General features: G+C 37.4%; 1 protein-coding gene across 1 annotated transcript; it reads left to right on the top strand.

Moving 5' to 3' along the window:
* Positions 1-17,985: 17,985 nt before the first annotated feature.
* On the top strand, positions 17,986-18,906 carry LOC145067704 (uncharacterized). Its single transcript, XM_079014781.1, has one exon. It carries the CDS (start codon positions 17,986-17,988, stop codon positions 18,904-18,906), a length of 921 nt encoding a protein of 306 aa, XP_078870907.1.
* The last annotated feature ends 550 nt before the right edge of the window (positions 18,907-19,456 follow it).

The following is a 19,456-nucleotide window of genomic DNA, read 5'->3' as shown; positions in this document are numbered from 1 at the left end:
GACTGAGCAGCTTTTGTGGGTTTCCTCTTCTTAGGACAAGGGCCTTTAGCCCCTTTCGCCACCTGTTTCCCTTTGTCAGCCTTTTTGCCTCTTGGAGCAGGCTTGTCGGCGTCATGGATCGATTTCAACATCTCCGGTGTGAGATCCCTCGGACCAGAACGCTTGAATTCTTTATAGGTTCTGATAATCCGGCTGTCAGCTGGAACGCCAGCATACATAGATTCCGGAATGGAACCATTGAAGGGAAATTTGGAAGCATCTGAGACGATGATCTTCGTGGTATGAAATGTACCAATCGAAGATATCGGTGCACCGGCGACAGTGGGGACGCTGTACTTGTCCATTACCCACTTCGTAACCAAGGTCCAAAACCTAGAATAAGACACCTCTGAATGCCGTGAAGAAGAGGAGAGACTCTGGATGAGTTGTTGCCAAAGAACAAACCCATAATCGACATTGATGCCATTGTAGACACCATATAAGATGGACAGAAACAGTCGACTGGAGCCATCAGAGCCAGAACTCCTTTCAGAAAGGCCTTTGAATAACACAGTGAACAGCCCATTCCACTGTGGCGGCAAGCACGACTTCTTTAATTTGGCAACGGAAGTAAGCACCTCCGTATAACCCATGTTGTAGAACATATTGAACAGGTGCCCCATTGGAATCGTCTCTGGATTAACCCTCGTAGGGTCAGCTTCAAACCCTAACAGGGAGCAAAATCGTTGCTTGGAGATCGACGCTTTGTGATGAGAAATTTCAAAGAAGATCCTGTCAACCACTTTGTCGTAATGAGCAGTTGCATAGATTTGCGACAGGAACTCCATTGGAACTGATTCCACCCTTGAAAGTGCAGGAGCAATTGGCGAAAACTTCAAACACTCAATAATGGGGAACATGTAGGAATCATAGACATGAGGGGTTAGATCGATAATGAGGCATTGTTGAGCACGAATAGGAAGAATGTGGGATGTTGCGTGAACAGAAGACGAATCTGCCATTTTTGAAGAGAGTGAAGAAGATGATGAATAGTTACGGTTTGAGGGATTTCTTGCGCTCTGGGAATTTTGATTGCAGTAAAGAGGTAAATGATAGAGGATGTTGCCTTTTATACTGGGGTTTAAGGAGAGAGAAGGATCTTCCCAAATCTTCTATCGAAATACGAAGGGTTTTTCGGAATTTGACTGATGCGTGACAGTTAGGGTAACCGATGATCACGCATGAGAGAGAGTGTCAGATTCCTAAGAACACGCCTCCCATCAAGCGTCGTTTGGAGATAAACCGTTTCAGATTCACACGCGCCCGTTCTGTGCCATTTAGAGAAGAATCGTTTCAAATTCACACACGCGTCTGCGACGTCATTTGGAGATTAGACGTTTCAAATTCACACGTGTTCCCTTTTTACGCCGTTTGAAATCAAATCAATTAGACTCCCGCCTGAGTCAGCAACTTTTCATCTTATCCCTTTAAAGTGCAACGGTATCTTTTGAACAATGCTCCCACGTGGATGAAAAATTGACCACAACTTATAATTAAGCACCAATCCAATGAAAAAGTCTGTAATTATTAGAACCAGAATTTTGGAAAATCAAAGATTTTCGTGCTAAGGGTGTAAAAGAAAAGAAATAAAGCAATCCTTTTTAGGAAAAATTGTGATGTCAATAAAAGACATGAAACAAATGATCCCGGGCACGAATCTCTTCCTTCAAAGTCAAGAGATACCTTAAAGTGTTAGTGTGGTTTCCCGTTGAATAACGATCAAACACTTATTAAGAAGTGTTGAAAGGCTTCTTTTAATTAAGCTTTTTAGGGTGGCTTTTGCTTTGATTCAACAGTTCTAATCTTGAAATAAGATAGAAAGTGAACAAAGTACTTGTGAGACCGGTGTAGTCTGTTGAACAAGTAGGTTTGTAATAATTGTAAAGTGGTTGGGAAATATAAAATATCAACAAAAAATTAAAAACTGGATCCCAAGGGAAGAAACGTTATGGTTTTTAACAATTTCATAGGAATCACACAAAAGAAAATTTTGAGACTTCATGAAGATACGTCCGTCAATTCATTAGTGAAAACTAGAGCAAATTAATTGTTCACCGTCAATGCAGATTAGGTATTGAACTTTGGGTTTCACTCAGCTCGTAGTGGCACGAAACTAAGATCATAAACGCAGTTTTTAAGTAACCATAAACCTCAGTGGTAATTTCTGAGAGTCTCAAGGGTTACGTTTGTGAAACGAATTTAATGGAGAAATGCAATAGAGATGGTGTAAGAAAGCAAAGTACCTCTACTGTGAAAAATAGGACCAAGCAGAAAACTCTTATCTCATGTGAGAAGAGAGTTAGGTAGCTCACGATTAGAATAAATGTGGTAGCCGAATTGGGAAGACAAGGTTTGTGTATACCAAGTCATTAAGGCTATTATTCAGAATCTGATGAGGCTTTGGGCACATACAGCAGCATGCTTCTAGGGACACTTAACTAATTCAACAATTTACCCATAAACAAACACACAAATAAAATTAAAGCCAAAAAGTAAATAAAGAACAAAATATTTTTGGAGTTTTTGATATTAGAAGAAAAGAAATATTTTTGGAATTTTTGATATATAAAAGTATTTAAATGATACATAATAAAATAAAAAAAACTGAGAAAGAAAATAAATAAATAAATAAATAAAAAACTTTGGAACCGAACCCGAGCGTTCGGTTGATTTCGGTTGAGAAAAATTTTGAAAAACCGAACCCGAGCGTTTGGTTGATTTCGGTTTTGAAAATTTTGGAAAACCGAACCCGAGCGTTTGGTTGGTTTCGGTTTTGAAAAATTTTGGAGAACCGAACCCGAGCGTTCGGTTGGTTTCGGTTTTGAAAAATTTTGGAAAACCGAACCCGAGCGTTCGGTTGGTTTCGGTTTTGAAAAATTTTGGAAAACCAAAGAAATTAGACTTTCAAAAAGGAAATGCTTTTGACAATAAGATAAATAATTTTGGAACAATTGTACATAAACTTTACAACCAAGAAAACTACCTTTAATTGATGAGCGAAAGGCAGATTATCCAACCGAACCCGAACGTTCGGTTTATTTCGCTTCTTACGTTTGAGTTTGAGAGGTAGTTTGTGGTACTGACTCTGATTCCATCATACCTAGCCCTTGTAGAATTTTGTTGAACGACGCTTCAGGAAGGGCTTTGGTGAAGACATCAGCCAGTTGATCAGTGGTTCTAACAAAGTGAATTTCAACGTTTCCATCTTCCACATGATCTTTAATGAAGTGATACCTCAGTGCTATGTGCTTAGTCTTTGAGTGTTGCACTGGGTTATGATAGATCCTAATTGCACTTTCAGAGTCACAATATAGTGGGATCTTTTTCATATTGAGTCCATAGTCTCGGAGTTGACTCTGGATCCAAATCACTTGAGAAGTACAGGATGCAGCTGCAATGTATTCTGCTTCAGCTGTAGACAAAGACACACACGATTGTTTTTTTGATTGCCAACTAACCAACTTCCCGTCAAGGAATTGGCAGCCGCCAGTGGTGCTTTTCCTGTCTAGTCCACAACCTCCAAGGTCTGCATCTGAGTAGGCCTGAATGAAGAAGCCTGAGTTGGATGGATACCATAGACCTAAAGAGGTAGTTCGCTTGAGATATCGTAGAATGTTCTTCACTGCAAGCATGTGAGGTTCGCGTGGGTTCGCCTGAAATCTAGCACAGTAACAAACAGAGAACATTATGTCAGGCCTGCTAGCAGTGAGATACATCAGAGAACTGATCATCTGGCGATAAAGCGTAATATCAACTGCCGGTTTATCCAATGATGGAGTGAGCTTGGTGCCGAACGCCATTGGAACTTTGACCTTTGAATCTCCCATCATGCCAAATTTTTCTAGAAGAGTCTTTGTGTAAGCTTCCTGATTAATAAAGATGCCTTCGGGTCCCTGTCTAATATTTAAACCAAGGAAAAAGTTAATTGGACCCATTGAGCTCATTTCAAATTTAGTCTCCATCAGCTTTCTGAATTCAGCCGTTAAGCTGGGATTCGTAGAGCCAAAGATGATATCATCGACATAAATTTGAAGAATCATAAGGCGGTTACCTTCCTTCTTACGAAAGAAGGTTGGGTCAACCGAACCTTGTTTGAATTTGGACATCTTTAAAAACTTTGTCAGCGTTTCATACCAGGCCCTCGGAGCTTGTTTCAGTCCATACATGGCTTTGTCCAAAATATAACAATGATTAGGATACCTTTCGTTTACGAATCCAGGAGGTTGCTCCACGTACACTGTTTCTTCAAGTTCTCCATTGAGAAATGCACACTTGACGTCCATTTGGTAGACTTCAAAGTTTTTGTGTGCAGCATAGGCGAGAAATATTCTAACGGATTCCAGCCTAGCTACAGGAGCGAAAGTCTCTTCATAGTCAATTCCTTCCTCCTGACAGTATCCTTTCACAACCAGGCGTGCTTTGTTTCGTATCACGTTCCCTTCCTTGTCCATTTTGTTCCTGAAGACCCATTTGAGACCAACAACTGAAGCATCTGGATGAGTTGGAATGAGTCGCCAAACTTTGTTCCTTTCGAATTCATTCAGTTCGTCTTGCATAGCTTGAACCCAATCGGAGTGATCAAGAGCAGTGTTAACTGTCTTTGGTTCAACTTTTGAGACGAAGGAGTTAAACATACAGAATTCTACTTTTGAAAACAAGGAAGTTTGTTTTGACTTGAGTTGTGATCGGGTCAGAACTTTTTCAGATACATTACCAACAACCTGGGAGACAGGATGATCTCTGGTCCATTTGACGAGAGGAGGGTAGTTTGGATCAAAGGTTGGATCCAATTCAGCGTTTACCATCTCTTCTAGTTCAGATTGACTTTCATAGTCGTAAGACATATCTATATTCTCCCCCTCGACAGATAAGCTTTCTGGTGTGTCTTGAGTTTCTGGAGCTACAGAGGTTTCGGATGGTGCTGAGCTTTCGGGTACCACTGGACTTTCGTTTGGTGTGGCACCTTCGGTTGGTGAAGTGCGTTTTGGAGCAGCTTGAGAACTGTTCTCCCCCTCGACATGTGAGCTCGCCTGTGATGACGAAGATGGATCCTCCCCCTCAACTGAAGTATTGTATTGTGGAGGGTCGTCAGAATTTGATCCTCCTTCATTCATTCTCTTTGCAGCATCATCGACAAGTTGCTTCAGATGATCTACCTTGTTGTCAGCTGCGCTGGCTTCTGAGAATGTGGCCTTCTCTGGTTCATCAAATAATTCAACGAACTTCTCAAATAGGTTTGCGATTAAGGCTGTGACTTGGCCAGTTTGAGGAAAGATTTCTCCAGCTGTGTCTTCGTTGGCCTTTAGCTTTTTGACATAGCTATCGTCAAAAGTCACGTAATAAGTTTCTTCTATTTTCCTCGAGCGCTTGTTTAATACCCTGTACGCTTTAGAAGTGAGAGAATAGTCCAGAAATATCCCTTCGTCGGCTTTGACATCAAACTTGTTGCGGTGTTCTTTAGAATTGAAGATGAAACACCGTGAACCGAACACATGGAAAAACTTGACATTTGGCTTCCTGTTGTTGATGATCTCATAAGGAGTGATAGTGAAGCGCTTATTGAGATATGACCTGTTCTGTGTAAAACAAGCAGCAGAAATAGCATCAGCCCAAAAATATAAAGGTAAGGAAGCGAAACTTAGCATGGTTCGGGCCGCTTCACACAAAGATCGGTTTCGTCTTTCGACAATTCCGTTTTGTTGAGGAGTGTAGGGAGCTGAGAAGTTATGACTGGTTCCCTTTTCGGCTAAGAATTCTTCGAATTCTTTATTTTTGAACTCCAGCCCATTATCGCTCCTGATGTTGCGAACGACTTTCTTCAGCTGTACTTCAACCTGCTTAATGAACGTCTTCAGTTTGAGAGTCGCTTCAGATTTTTGCTTCAGAAAGAACACCCATGTAAAACGTGAAAAGTCATCAACAATAACAAGAATGTACTTGCTACCACCGATACTTTCGATAGATGATGGACCACACAAATCAATATGAAGTAACTCGAGTGGTTCAACAACTTTAGTGTTTATTATAGATGGATGACTTTGACGGCTCTGCTTCCCCATTTCACATGCAGCACACAAATGTTCTCTATCGTACTTGAGCAATGGAAGACCTCGAACATGTCCTCCAGTGACAAGTTTGTTGATATCCTTAAAGTTGAGATGAGAGAGCCTTCGGTGCCACAACCAGCTTTCGTCAGATTGTGCTTTGGATAACAGGCAGATAGCTGGGTTTCCTTTGATAGGTTTGAGGTTTAGAGGAAACATTTCACATTTACGCTCCGATTTGAGAATAACTCTTTTCGTCTTCTTCTCAATTATTTCAAAACCCTCATCGTCGAATGAAACTTTGAGACCGGTACCTCCAACAAGCTGAGATACACTAATGAGGTTACGTTGTAGTCCTTCCACGTATGCAACCTTCCTAATCGTGAAATCACCGTTTGTAATCATTCCATAGCCTTTTATGGTGCCGAAGGAGTTGTTCCCGAACTTGACATTTCCATCGTTTGAAAGAGACCTGTATTCCCTTAGCTCTTCCTTCCTTCCTGTCATGTGATGCGAGCAGCCACTGTCAATGTACCATTCTTCGTCAAACTGCTCGTCACTGATAACCTGCAAAAATTAAGCAGATTTAGGAACCCAAAGTTTCTTGGGTCCTCGTGAGCCTTTCACAGGAACAGGAATAGTGAGAGAGATGTCAACAAGATATGTTCTTTTTATTAGTGTTGTTTCATCTTTCTTTTTGATGGTGAAAACCTTAATTTTATTGGGATTCGTCGCTTTTGGTTTGGACTCTGGTTTAACTGATGAAACCTTCAGTTTTCCTTTCAGTTCAGTTGATGATTGAGGTTTTTGAGAGTGAACATAATGGAATTTAGAATGGGGTTGAGAGGAATTAGAAGAATTTGAAGAATTAGAAGAGTTAGAATGAGAGAACTTAGACTGAGATGATTTCTTGCCTTGAGATTCTAGGTGACCCTTTTGCTTTGCATCATTAGTGGGACCGAACCTAGAATTTTGATCTCTTTTGTTCTCAGAACCAAACCTTTGCTTTCGGTTGATGTTATTTTCTGAACCGAACCTCTGCTTTCGGTTGATGTTATTTTCTGAACCGAACCTCTACTTTCGGTTGTTGTTGCTCTCTTGTGATTTAACAGGACTTTTCTCTGACTTTAAGTTCCTGTCATGATATGAGAAATAGGCATTTTGAGATTGCCAAAACTGTTTTCTTTCAGAGAGATTCTTCTTGTATCTCTGATTCCTTTGTTGTTTTTGATTTCTCATCTGCTTCGGTTGATGATGAATATTGGCTTTTGGTTTCTGTTTTCCTTTAGCTGGTTCACTCTGAACTGATGATGTTTCGCTTAAAGGAGTGACTTCTTTTGCAGGAATTCCTTTTTCTTGAGGAACATCTTTTGTACCACTAGTACTTGGCACATCGAAGCTATCAGGCTTATTCAAAGGTTCTGGCACATATCTGCCTTTGCTTTTCCATGAAGTCCTTTCAGACAGACCTACCGTTTCGTCAGCATTGTCGATGGGAGCTGACCAGAAGAACTCGTCGCAGCCATCAGCATTGTCTTCTTTTACAATTGTTGTGAGTTCAGCGGTCTGATGTTCGGTTACGCCTGTGACCTTATACACCTGATTTGGAGTTGTTCTTACTTTTTGGTATACTACAACCTTTTCTACAAGAATCGGGGACTTTTGTTGTGACAAACGAGCAAACTCCACTGAATTTTCTGAAATGAGATTCTTGTGGTTTTCGGGTTCGCTCTTAACAAATTCTGAACAATCAACTGTGTCCTCTACAGAAATTTCACTCATATTGTCGTCCTCATTAAGCTCAAATGCATTTTCAACATCAATTTTATTTTCTGAGCTCAAGTTGGCATTCAATGAGTCAAATTTTTGTATGGTTTTGGTCCTCAGTTTAAGTTTATCATTTTCATCCAAAAGGTTTTTAAGCATGTCCTTATGGTCCTTGGACTTTATGAAAGATTCGATTTTGTCTAGTCCATACATATACGTCGGATTAACATCCTCAGACGAAATAACACTTTCACAATTATACGCTTCAGCATCAATTTCATCCTCCTTAAACTCAAGGAAGGGTAAAATCATGCGATGAATCTTTTGTCCTATTTCACAGTCCAAATGAAGCTGAGTGATATTAGTGTAAAGACGTTTAGCAATCAAACAAAAAACATTTCTCTGTTTTAAAAGTTTTAAATTGTCTCTTTGCAAATAAATGTTTTCATCTTTGGTTTTGATTAACTCCGACTCCTTCAGTTCGATCCACATCCTCCGTTCCTCACTCTTTGAAGATACCCTGCTTATTTGGTCAGTTAGGTTAGAATTGGTGACTCGAGTTTGAGTTAAACTACTGTCTAGATGAGAGATTCTTGAATTAACACTTTTTAATTCTTTTTCGTATTAGCATTGCGGGACTTTGAATGAAACAAAAACGGATTGTACCTTCTTGATCAGTTCATCAAGTTCGTTGAACTACACGCTGAGCGGTTTTGCTGTGAAGCACAAGTCCTCTCGCTCCTTTGCGTCTCCATTCCCACCATCAGTGTTGTATCCCCTCATCTGAGATACATCAGATACCATCAAGCATTTTCCCCCGCTATTCTCATCTTTCTCCACATAAGCCTTTCCATGAGAAGGCTTCCTTACTTCATCATCTTCAGAGTCGGTTGACCAGACCTCCACGCCACCGAACTCATCATTCGCTACCGAACCCTGCACAATTAAAGCATTCATAGAAGGGTTAGCAGTGGATTTCTTCTTCCTGATCTCATCCAGCTTTCTCTGCAACAAAGCTTCTTCATCTTTTTCCTCATCCTTTTCTGCCATTTTCTTGAGGACACAATCTTTTGCATAGTGGTTCTTTCCTCCACAATAATAGTAGCTCACTCCCGAATCTCCTTCAGCTTTCGGTTCCTTCTTTGATTCTTCTGCCTTCGGTTCATCTTTGACCTTTTCAGAACTATAACTTCCCTGTCAATTTCTATTCTTATTTGTGGGAAATCTTTTCTTGATGAACCTCTTGGGGTTTGACACCATCAAAGCATAGTCTTCCGAAGTGAGGTCATAGTCCTCCAAGATGAGGTCTTCTTCTTCCATCACCGCTTTGCTTTTGGACAAAAGGGCCAACAAACCCAAGCTTGAGACCACATTTTTCTCCTGTAACACGATCTTTTCTTGAGATTTCAGGATGCCCACCAGTTTCGCCAAGGAGTAGGATTTGAATTGCTCATGCACTTTAACTGTGGACACTACAGCTCTCCACTCAGATTTGAGGCCGTTCAAAAACGTAACCTTCTGCTCAATTAGCTTCCTTTCAATGTCATGTTTAATCATCTTGCTAAGAAGATGATTGAAGCGATCGAACGTTTCAGTCACAGTTTCTTCGGCTCCCTGCTTGAATTCACCAAACTCAGACAAGAGTAAGGTTTGAATGGAGTGTTCAAGATCTTCGTCCGTAGAATACAATTCTCGTAGCCTGTCCCATATTTCTTTTGCAGTTGTGCACGAACTCACCAGCCTGAAAGTATCAGATTGAAGAGCGAATCTGATTAATCTCAATGCTTTGATATTGCACTGAAATTTATCTTTTTCGTCTTGAGCAATATCTTTAACGTCTTTCAAAAGATCATTTTACTCCTTTTGAGTTTTAACAATCCTTGAAGTTGCTGAATGAGCGAATGATCCAGATACTATTGCTTCCCAGATGAGGTATCCATTGTCCTCAGATCCTATAACATAGTCTTCAAAGTGATGCGCCCAGACTTCATAATCCTGGGTGTAAAGGATGGGAATTTTCGTTGTTGATCCGATGCTGTTCGAAATATTAATGGGATTGGTTTGCAACTCGTCCATGCTTGATCGAATAACCTGTTTAAAAGATCAGACTTGTAATGTATTAAATTAGGGCAAAACAATAAATACCGAGTTACGTCAATTATGGGATGACGGCTCAATAAATATCAGTAAATGCGGAATAACCCTAATCGAAACCTTTTTCACAGAAAAGAAGTGTATGAATTACACAGCCTCCTGCTCTGATACCAATTGATGAGTTAAAAACTAACTTGAAGATCGATTAGATCTTTATAACAGGTAAAATAATAAACACGAAAACAGCAAATAACACAAGAATGGATCAAAGTGTGTCGAATGATTAATCAACAATCCTCAACAGAGCTCGATAAAGAACTTCCGCTGTAGAGGATTTAGGGTTACAAGAACGATAAAGAAATTATGCTCTGATCTATCGTGATAATCGTATTCTCTCGTTATCAAATCATTTTTCTAATATGCATGCAAGCATATCAATATATACTAAACCCTATCAAGCTCTCGGTTGGACAGGCCCAAACCGGAGTTTACAAAACTGGACTAATAAACGAGCCCAATAGACGCAATACATCAAACCGCTACCCAACAAATATACATGAAACATAACATCATACAATACCAAGCATTGGAATATTACAACTGGTAGCGTTTACATTCAGTACATTGATCCATAATATTACATGCCCAAAAGTAAATTGTTCGGTACTAATTAAAACAACAGCAAGATGTTACTGAGTACATTTTTCCTTTTCGATTTACCTGTTACCTGAGAATACAAGTATTTTGAAAAACGTCAACATATGAAATGTTGGTGAGTTCATAAGTAATGTTTGAAATATAGTGGTTTGTATTGTTTTGAAAATCACCAGAAAATCCGATATTTTCTGAAAAAGAGTATCGTGTAAAAAGTGTGAAGATCTGTAAGTATGCTTGTTTGTTTTCTATAAATGTAAAAGAACAATTTGTAAAACTCGGTATGTAACTCGTAGGTGTATTAATTGAAAACCCTAGGAAAACCCGATGTTTTCCTAATACTTTGCATCAAATAATTTATATCTTGTTATTTCGTTACGACAGGTGTATTCGTTGAGTCCCGGTGACGTTGGATTAATTATGGATTGTGAATTGTTATAAACACACATTAATGAAAATGACTAGTTTACAACCATACAAACGATCCCTTAGGCGTCGCTCGCACTATTCACTTAATCCAGACACCCGGACTTCATGTAGCCCCACGACCGAGGAGGAAAAGAGGGTGCGAAGTCCCGATATTTTCCGTAAGTCGTTCAAGGCTATCGTGAATGCGAAGGGCCCTTAGCCCGACTCGCATTTGGTGAATTCTCGACTTTACTAGCAGCACCAGAAGGCCCTTGGGGTCCAACAGCACAAAGCCTGTAAAAGTCCTTTTACACGAAATTAGGTCATATAAGACCCAACTACATGTAAACGAGTTTCCTTCGGGCCTAAAGATCATGTCATTGGGCTAGCTAGGCCCAACAATCACGATTTGAAACTTTTGGGCCCAAAGACGGTGTATCGACATCTGGTGTATTCTCACGTGTGTATTGACTTCCCGAATCTTCCGTGTGTGTATTGAAGTTTCGTCGTGTTAGTAATTTCGGATTCATTATTGATTCGAGACCGAATCAATTCGTTTGATAACGATTTTTGGTGTTGACGGTGTATTATAAGTTGTTGATAGTCGAGATGCTAGTATTTCATCATGATGGATTTATTATTTAAAACATTAGGATGCTTCATTATTGCAGCCCCTTTCTTTTGGATAATTTACACATTTAACCCTTTGTATAAAATAAGTTTCTATTTTAGTCCTCAAACCATTTTTCTTGACACTTTAGTATCAAAACTTGTAGAAAAATTATTTTTCAGCCCAAAGTTATTTGAAAAACAGTTTTAGTCCACCAAATGAAATTTTTCTCGGCTAGAACCCTTATTTTCGCAATTTTTACACTTTTGGCCCAAAATAGAAAATTTTTGCATCTTTGGTCCCTTTTAAATATGAAAAGCATTTTTAACCCTTGAAACGGACTTGGAGCACTAGTAGTCCCCTGTTTTACAGAAAATACAGTTTCAGCCCCTTAAATTTGAAAATCTCGCAATTTGGGCTTTATTGGGCCGAAAAGTTCATTTTTGGCCCATTATGCTTAAAAATTCACATTTTAATCCTTCCGAAGAGTAAATTTCTGGAAAATCCATTCTTGAAACTGTTTTGACTCATCTCATCCCTCAGAATTTGTATTTTGACATTTTGGGCCCTTTAACTTCATATTATTAACATTTTGAGTCCCAAAAATAGGATTTTTAGCCCAATGAGTTCATGTTAACCAACTTGGTTATTTATATAGAAATGATTTGTGTGTAATAATATGTTTAACACTTGTTTCATACATCCTAATGCAAATCTCGATTTTAAGGACTTTTTGACTAGTGTCAACACCATAATCACGTATAAACATGTAAATAAGCATAGAAATCATACAAAGCATACATATACTCATAGATCTACACATTTGCTTGTATTCCCCCCCCCCCCCACAAAACTTATAAAACCGAAAAATAGGGGGTATGAAGCTCACCTTTGGGTGTGGTTTCGGTTTTTTGGAAGAAAATGAGAAGAAATTCGGCCTTAGCAACCTTCCTTGGAAGATTTCGAACTTGAATGCTTCTTAGGTGCTAGATCATGAGTTGGAATGAATTAAGAGGTGATTTTTGGATGAAATGAAGTAGCTAGTTTAAGGATCTAAGAGATTTCTTACCTTAGATGATGATTTTTGTGTAAAAATCCCCTTGATTCCTTCTTAGATCTCGAAATATGGATGAGTTATGAGAGAGTTTCCTTGAGAGAAAAGTGAGTGAATTGTATGTGTGTGTGTGTTTGGAATCGGCCGAGAATGAGAGAGAGAGAGAGAGAGAGAGAGAGGAAGAAATAGATCTTTGAGGTGATATATGCATGGAAGTATGAGATATGTTGCATGGAGAACCAAGAGGTAATAATGAGGTGGCAATTGAAAGTCAACCCTCTTCCATGTTGGGTTGTTTGGGCCGAGAAGTGAAGAAGGAAAGGGAGAATATTGGGCTTCTTATGTTTAAGCCCATATTATGACTTAATTATATAATTTTTCGGCCCAATCACATCAAGGTATGATTATTATGATCCATTAGGGCTATATAAGTTTGTTGTGACCCAATAAGGTCCATTAGGGTGTTTTATTTCATTCTAGGCCCATTATGGCCCAAAATATTGGATTAAATGGAATTGGGTCCAATTAGAGCCCATTTAAAGGTTCTAATCCCATGATAGTCAAATTGGAAGCTTATTGGTCCATTGAGTCCAATAAGGAAGTCCTAGTCCAAAATGGACCTAAACAAGAACTTCTAGGGTTTCCAATTGCATGTTGACTATTTGTAGTACTTGTATGGTGTATTGGATTGAAATTTTGTTGTCATAAAGTAAGCATCATACATGCTCTTAAGTTTTTGATTCTACATTTTACTTGAGTGTAGTGATTACAAGACACAAAACTTCTAGTTGTGACAAACTCAGCCAAAACATCTTCTCTCACAAGTAACAACAAATAAAACTCAAAAGAGTACATAAAATTACATTACATATGTTTAACTGGCCTGATACAGGCAAAAAAAAGTATTTATTTTCAAGAACACTCACCATGATAATTGGATCCGAGATAGAAATAACAATGTCAATATTGTAGGTCACTACAAAATGCTCAAATAAAAAAGTAGTCAGATCTTAATCTAATAAGAGTCACAATTAAGCAAAGTTTGTTTATAAGTTTTTAGATATTACTGTCAGGACAGAACTCATAGTTGCTAACATGCATTTTCACACAATAAAATCATAAATAAACTTTATATCCTTACTTGCAAAGAGAAAAGATGTCCTCATGCATGCCTCTTCCAAAATAGATATTTGGCTGTAAAAATTCACAAAATTTAGAATGAAACAAGAAGCATGTAACATTAATACAAACTACCAACACATAAATGAACTTTCATGTGCCCACCACATTAGAAGAGTGACTATACATCAATTGGGATGCTCTATATGTCTGAACAGAAGTAATGAAATAATGTTTAGAAACCTGTTCCTTATTTACTTATCGAACATAGGGAGTATATCCATAAAACGCATTGTTGCTTGTTTTCTGTAATGATATAAATTACATAAGAATTTGAGTGTTATGTATCAAAACTTAGTGACAAGTGACAACGTTTTGTTCAAGATTTACCTTCTTAATAATTTGGCTTCCAAAGATACCCCTTCTCCTAAAAAAAAAGCCACCTATAGAATATAAAATTTTCAAATGAATGTAATATAACTATTTGGTACCACTATTTCTGAATAACAATGATTTTAAACCTATTTCTCCAACTCCCTTATCCATAGCCTCTGATTCCTCACGTTTTTCTTCTACATGATGAATCTGAAATACATGTAGGCTAATCCTACAATTGTCTTTATGTTGTTATACTAATATTTTTATATAACTGGGATTAATAAAGGAACCAAAAGGATAGAATCACTTTATCTATAATGGCATCATGCTCTTCTTGTAGCATATCATGTTGCAATTAAGCACCAATAAGTAAGATCGTCAAAGATAGCTAATATGTTTCCAATGAACCAAAATGAGAAATTTGTAACCACAATGAAATTAAGATGTAACAATGTCTTAATTCTAGCATAAGAACAAAATTTCAAGTGGTTAGAGGTTTATAAAGCACATTTAAGTAGTCGTTTCTTAAGTAAATGGGGTTAAAAAGCTTGAATCATGATAGGAATTGGAAAGTGGAAAGTAGAATACCAACATACTGGCCCAAGTTTCTGTTGGAGGTCTGATTTTGAGTTTGCAGTTTGATGTTTTGAAATTGATTATTTGCCTTATGAAGTAATAAGTTATGGGAATTTGGTTTCTTTGCTTCATAGGTAACACTTCCATTTCTGATGCAGATTAATAAAGAAATTTAGTTGATCAGCAACTGTATACTGGATCAAAATGCCTAGTACAACTTGCTTTATGATCATTAGCAATAATAACATTCTTATCTATGAAGCTGAATTTGGATCTCCTAAAGTATGTTAGATTATACATACAAAAAGGCTTATTTCTAATTAACTTAAACATTTTGAAGTGAATTGTAAAGCTTTAACTCTTATATATGTTCTTCTAATTACATTATTTGACATATCTACAGATAAACTCAAACTCTAGACTAGAAACAACCTAAAAATAGATATAAAACAAACAATCATATGCAAACAAACCAGGATGAAAGAATATCTACCTACAACTGTGGTTAGCTTCAAGAGCATCTCAATCGAGAATTAAAATAATGAAGGTTCAGATGACTTGATTGCTTCACTATCGATGTAGATTAAATATGTGAAGCAATATGTTGTACACAAAGAAAGACATTGTCATCAACACAACACTTAATCAACTAATCAATCAACTACACCCAAAGGCCGATCATACCTGTAAACAATGTGAAAGAAGGGGGGGGGGGGCGGAAGCGGTTGGAGGCCAATGGAGGTCGGAGGCCGGTGGGGGAGGCTTTGTCGGTGTCATCGGGTGGATGTCGAAGGCCGGTGGGGGAGGCTTCGTCGGTGTCGTCGACTAGAGACCGGAGGCGGAGGCGGAGGCAGAGGCGTCGTCGGCCGGATCATTGACTTTGTGTAGTTGATGTTCTTCTAGTGATAAGTGACCTTAGCAGAAAAATGAACACAGGAAAAATAAGAACATTCGATTCAATTTTAACTTTATGGTCAAATGAATATTCGATTAAGTAGTGAGGCTATTGGTGAGTGGTGATCTAGAATAGTGAGGAAAGACAGAGTATGTTTGTGATATAATTTTCCATAAGAATCATTTTGCAAAATATATACACAGATACAAAATACAATTACCTACTAATGGGCTCAAGCTATACAAATATTGGCTAACTATATATATACACATAATGGGCTAACAATATATACACTAATAATTGAATTATCAACAACTTTCTTTTTTTTCAATTCCTCCCAATTAGCTCAAAAACAACTTATTTTCTATCTTTTCTCTCTCTCTAAACATACATATACTAGTACATATGAAAACAAAGATACTTTTTTAACTCCAATAAACAAAAATATTCATGATGAATGAAAAAATTAAGTTGGTACAAACAAATAATTATGATCAATTATTATGATGATTTTCAATCAATTATTATTCAATATACTATATGGTAGCTTCATAAATATAATATTTGTTTACATCCTCCTATATTTTCAAAGATCCTTAACAGATTTTGGCTTAATCTCTTTATTTTGCAAGCATATCTATAAATTTGTTGACTAAAAATATTCAATAACCGTAACTACGCATGATAAAATTTTATGATGTTTATATTCGTCTATATTTTCGATTTAATGTGTCTTGTAGTAATTATCATCCATGAGACAGCACAATATCACAAAGCTGTGATTACAAGAATTAAGAGGGGAAATTTGGGAATTTCACTTTTTCTATATAAACTTTTTTTTGAACATTCATCTAAATGATTATTTAGTTGTCTAGGATCTATTATCTCTTTTTTTTCTGCAACTTTTACATTTAGCTTGTTTAATCTTAGATTCTATCCATCAAGAGGGGCAATTCGGGAATTTTACATTTTCTCTCTCTGGTTTTCATTTGAATTTTTATCATTGAGTATCCCTATTCTCTCCATCTTATTGTTATTTTTGTTACTTTTAAATTTCTAGCATTTTCACAACTTCATTTTATCTCCAGCATATTGGTTAGCACTATTACATTAATTTTGACCCTTTAAAGTGAAAACTAAATTTTCTAAAGCAAGCTAACCACCTGCCATACATAACCACACATACACAGCTACAAACATAAGTATACATGCCATCATTAAACTATCAACAATCTCAATTAACAGGAAAAAATTAAACGATGGCACTTTGTAAATGACCATTTTACCCTTCTTTTCATATTCAAAGTAAAGTAGGTTATATAAAAACTATTATCACCATACAAAAACTCCAAAATACTCTCCTTATCCTCTGTGAAACTGTTGTGGTTTCTTTTTATTTCTGCGTGGGTTTATTTGTAGCAAAAACAGAAATCAAAGCTCTTCCCTTTTAAATTTGAAGGGCATGTGTGGTTAATTTGTATGATGATGATTGTCCGGCTGTGCGATTTTCATGGTGGTTGTAATGTATAATTAATGGTGGTGTGAGGCTGTTTTTGATGGTTAGTGATGTTGGAACTTTGCTCTATAAAATTACAATATGGGACTAATCCCACATTGGTGGAAGAGGAAACCTTTTCCCACCTTATAAGGCTTGTCCCACTCATTTATTTAAATGGACCAAGTAATGGGTTAAGCAAATTGGGTTTGGGTTGTGGTGTTGGACTAGTCAAATTGGGCTAGTAGTAGGCTTGGATTATTAAATATTAATGGTCAAAGATAGGGCCTTGGGTCATGGGGCTCTTGGGCTCTTCTTGACTAAATAATATTTTTTAATATATAATCCGAAATTAATTAGTCCTTAATTAATCTTTTTTTAAATTGAGTGCAAAACAAATTCTGTTAAATAAAGGATTAACTGCAGACAGTTTTTGGCAGTTAATTTCGGTTGGTGGTTTACAACCACCATTAGAAGCCTATAAATAAAGGAATTTGGACAGAATTTGAAGGCTAATGATACACACACGCTTTCTCTAAAAAAAATTGTTTATCTTTCCAAAGGGATCATGGTGAATTTTGACAAATTCAAGATATGTTCTTGAATTGGATTGTTTTATCCTCAAGACAGACCCATTCCAGGGAAATTTCTGTCTTAGGACACTGCAAAAGCAGGCCTCAATCTCTACTATTTTGTGGTTATATTTCTGTGTAATCATCAAACAAGTATGTTTTCTGTAAATTTGATTCTTGTATATTAAATATATCTGAATTTAGTTCGTTTTATTTCAATTACTTTGTTGATTGTATACTTTTGTATTAACAATCTAAGACAGAAATCAAAGAGTGAAGAATGGATCAAAATTCCATCATCAAAACACATGTGGAAAAGCCTGAGAAATTCAAAGGCTCAAATTTCTGGAGATGGCAACAGAAGATGTTGTTTTATCTAACAACTCTTCATGTTTCCAATGTTCTCACTGATGATTCCCCCTCTCCTCCTATTGGTATGACCACTGCAGAAGGAACAACACCACCCAGTGAAGCCCAATTGGCAGAACATCAAAGGGCAGTGGAAACTTGGAACACAAATGAATATAATTGCAGAAATTATATTCTGAATGCCCTGGATGATTCTCTCTATGATATCTACTCTACCATGACTACTGCAAGAGAGATATGGGAATCACTGGAAAAGAAATTCAAAACAGAAGTGGCATGTTCTAAGAAATTCGTGATTGGAAAATTCATGCATTTCAAGATGGTGGATACCAAATTTGTCCTCAAACAAGTGGAGGAAATTCAAGTCATTGCACATGATCTTGAAGTTGAAGGTATGGGTATAAACTCTAACTTTCTTGTTGGTTCAATCATTGAAAAACTTCCTCCTTCTTGGAAGAATTTCAAACTATATCTTAAACACTTAACTGATGAAATGAGTTTTGAGCAACTTGTGTTGAGAATTCGTGTGGAAGAAGATAACAAATTGAATGAGAAGGTAGATGCAAATTCCTTGGAACCAAGTGCAAACTTTTTTGGAGAAGAAAGTACTTCAAGGACAAAGCACAACAACAATAAAGGGAAGCAAGGCTCCAAAAACTCTTCCAAAGATGGCAAAAATCATGGCCCTAACAAGAAGAATTTCAAGAAGAATTCTGGTCCATGCTATGTTTGTGACAAAATTGGACACAAGGCCAAAGATTGCAGATTCAGGAGGGGTCAAGGAGGAAACAATGGAGGAAACAATGGAGGAAATAATGGAGGGAACAATTGAGGGAACAATGGAAACAATGGTGGCAATTCTGGTGGAGGAAATTCTAGTCAAGCCAACATGGTTGAATCACCAAATCAGTTTGTTGTTGTGATTCAAACCAACATGGTTAGCAATTGTGTGGATTGGTGGATTGATACTGGAGCCACAAGGCACATTTTCAACTCCCGAACCATGTTTTCTACATACTAGAAAGTCTTGGATTCTAAACCAATGTTTATGGGGAATGGCTCTACTGCAAAAGCTAAAGGAAAGGGAAAAGTGAAGCTGCAACTGACTTCTGAAAAAGAACTCATTTTAAGTGATGTTTTGCATGTTCCTGAAATTACTAAGAATTTGATTTTTGGTCCTATTCTTAGTAACAAAGGTTTCAAACTTGTATTTGAGTCTGATAAGTTTGTTCTCACCAAGGGTGGGGTGTATGTTGGAAAGGGATACCTTAGTGAGGGTCTCTTCAAAGTTAGTGTCTTACATTTGTACTATGGTATTGAAACACCAAACAATGATGTAACCAATGTTAATGTTAATGCAATAATGGGCACTACTAGCCCCT

Source organism: Lactuca serriola, chromosome 8 (genome assembly GCF_051521515.1).
Source record: "Lactuca serriola cultivar US96UC23 chromosome 8, Lser_US96UC23_V15, whole genome shotgun sequence".
Taxonomy (NCBI): Eukaryota; Viridiplantae; Streptophyta; class Magnoliopsida; order Asterales; family Asteraceae; genus Lactuca; species Lactuca serriola.
Note: the sequence above shows the minus strand (reverse complement) of the source record. Positions and strands in the feature narration are given on the sequence as shown.

Excerpts from the sequence above, each read along its gene's own strand:
- LOC145067704 (XM_079014781.1), top strand. The coding sequence starts at position 17,986 with ATGGATCAAAATTCCATCATCAAAACACATGTGGAAAAGCCTGAGAAA.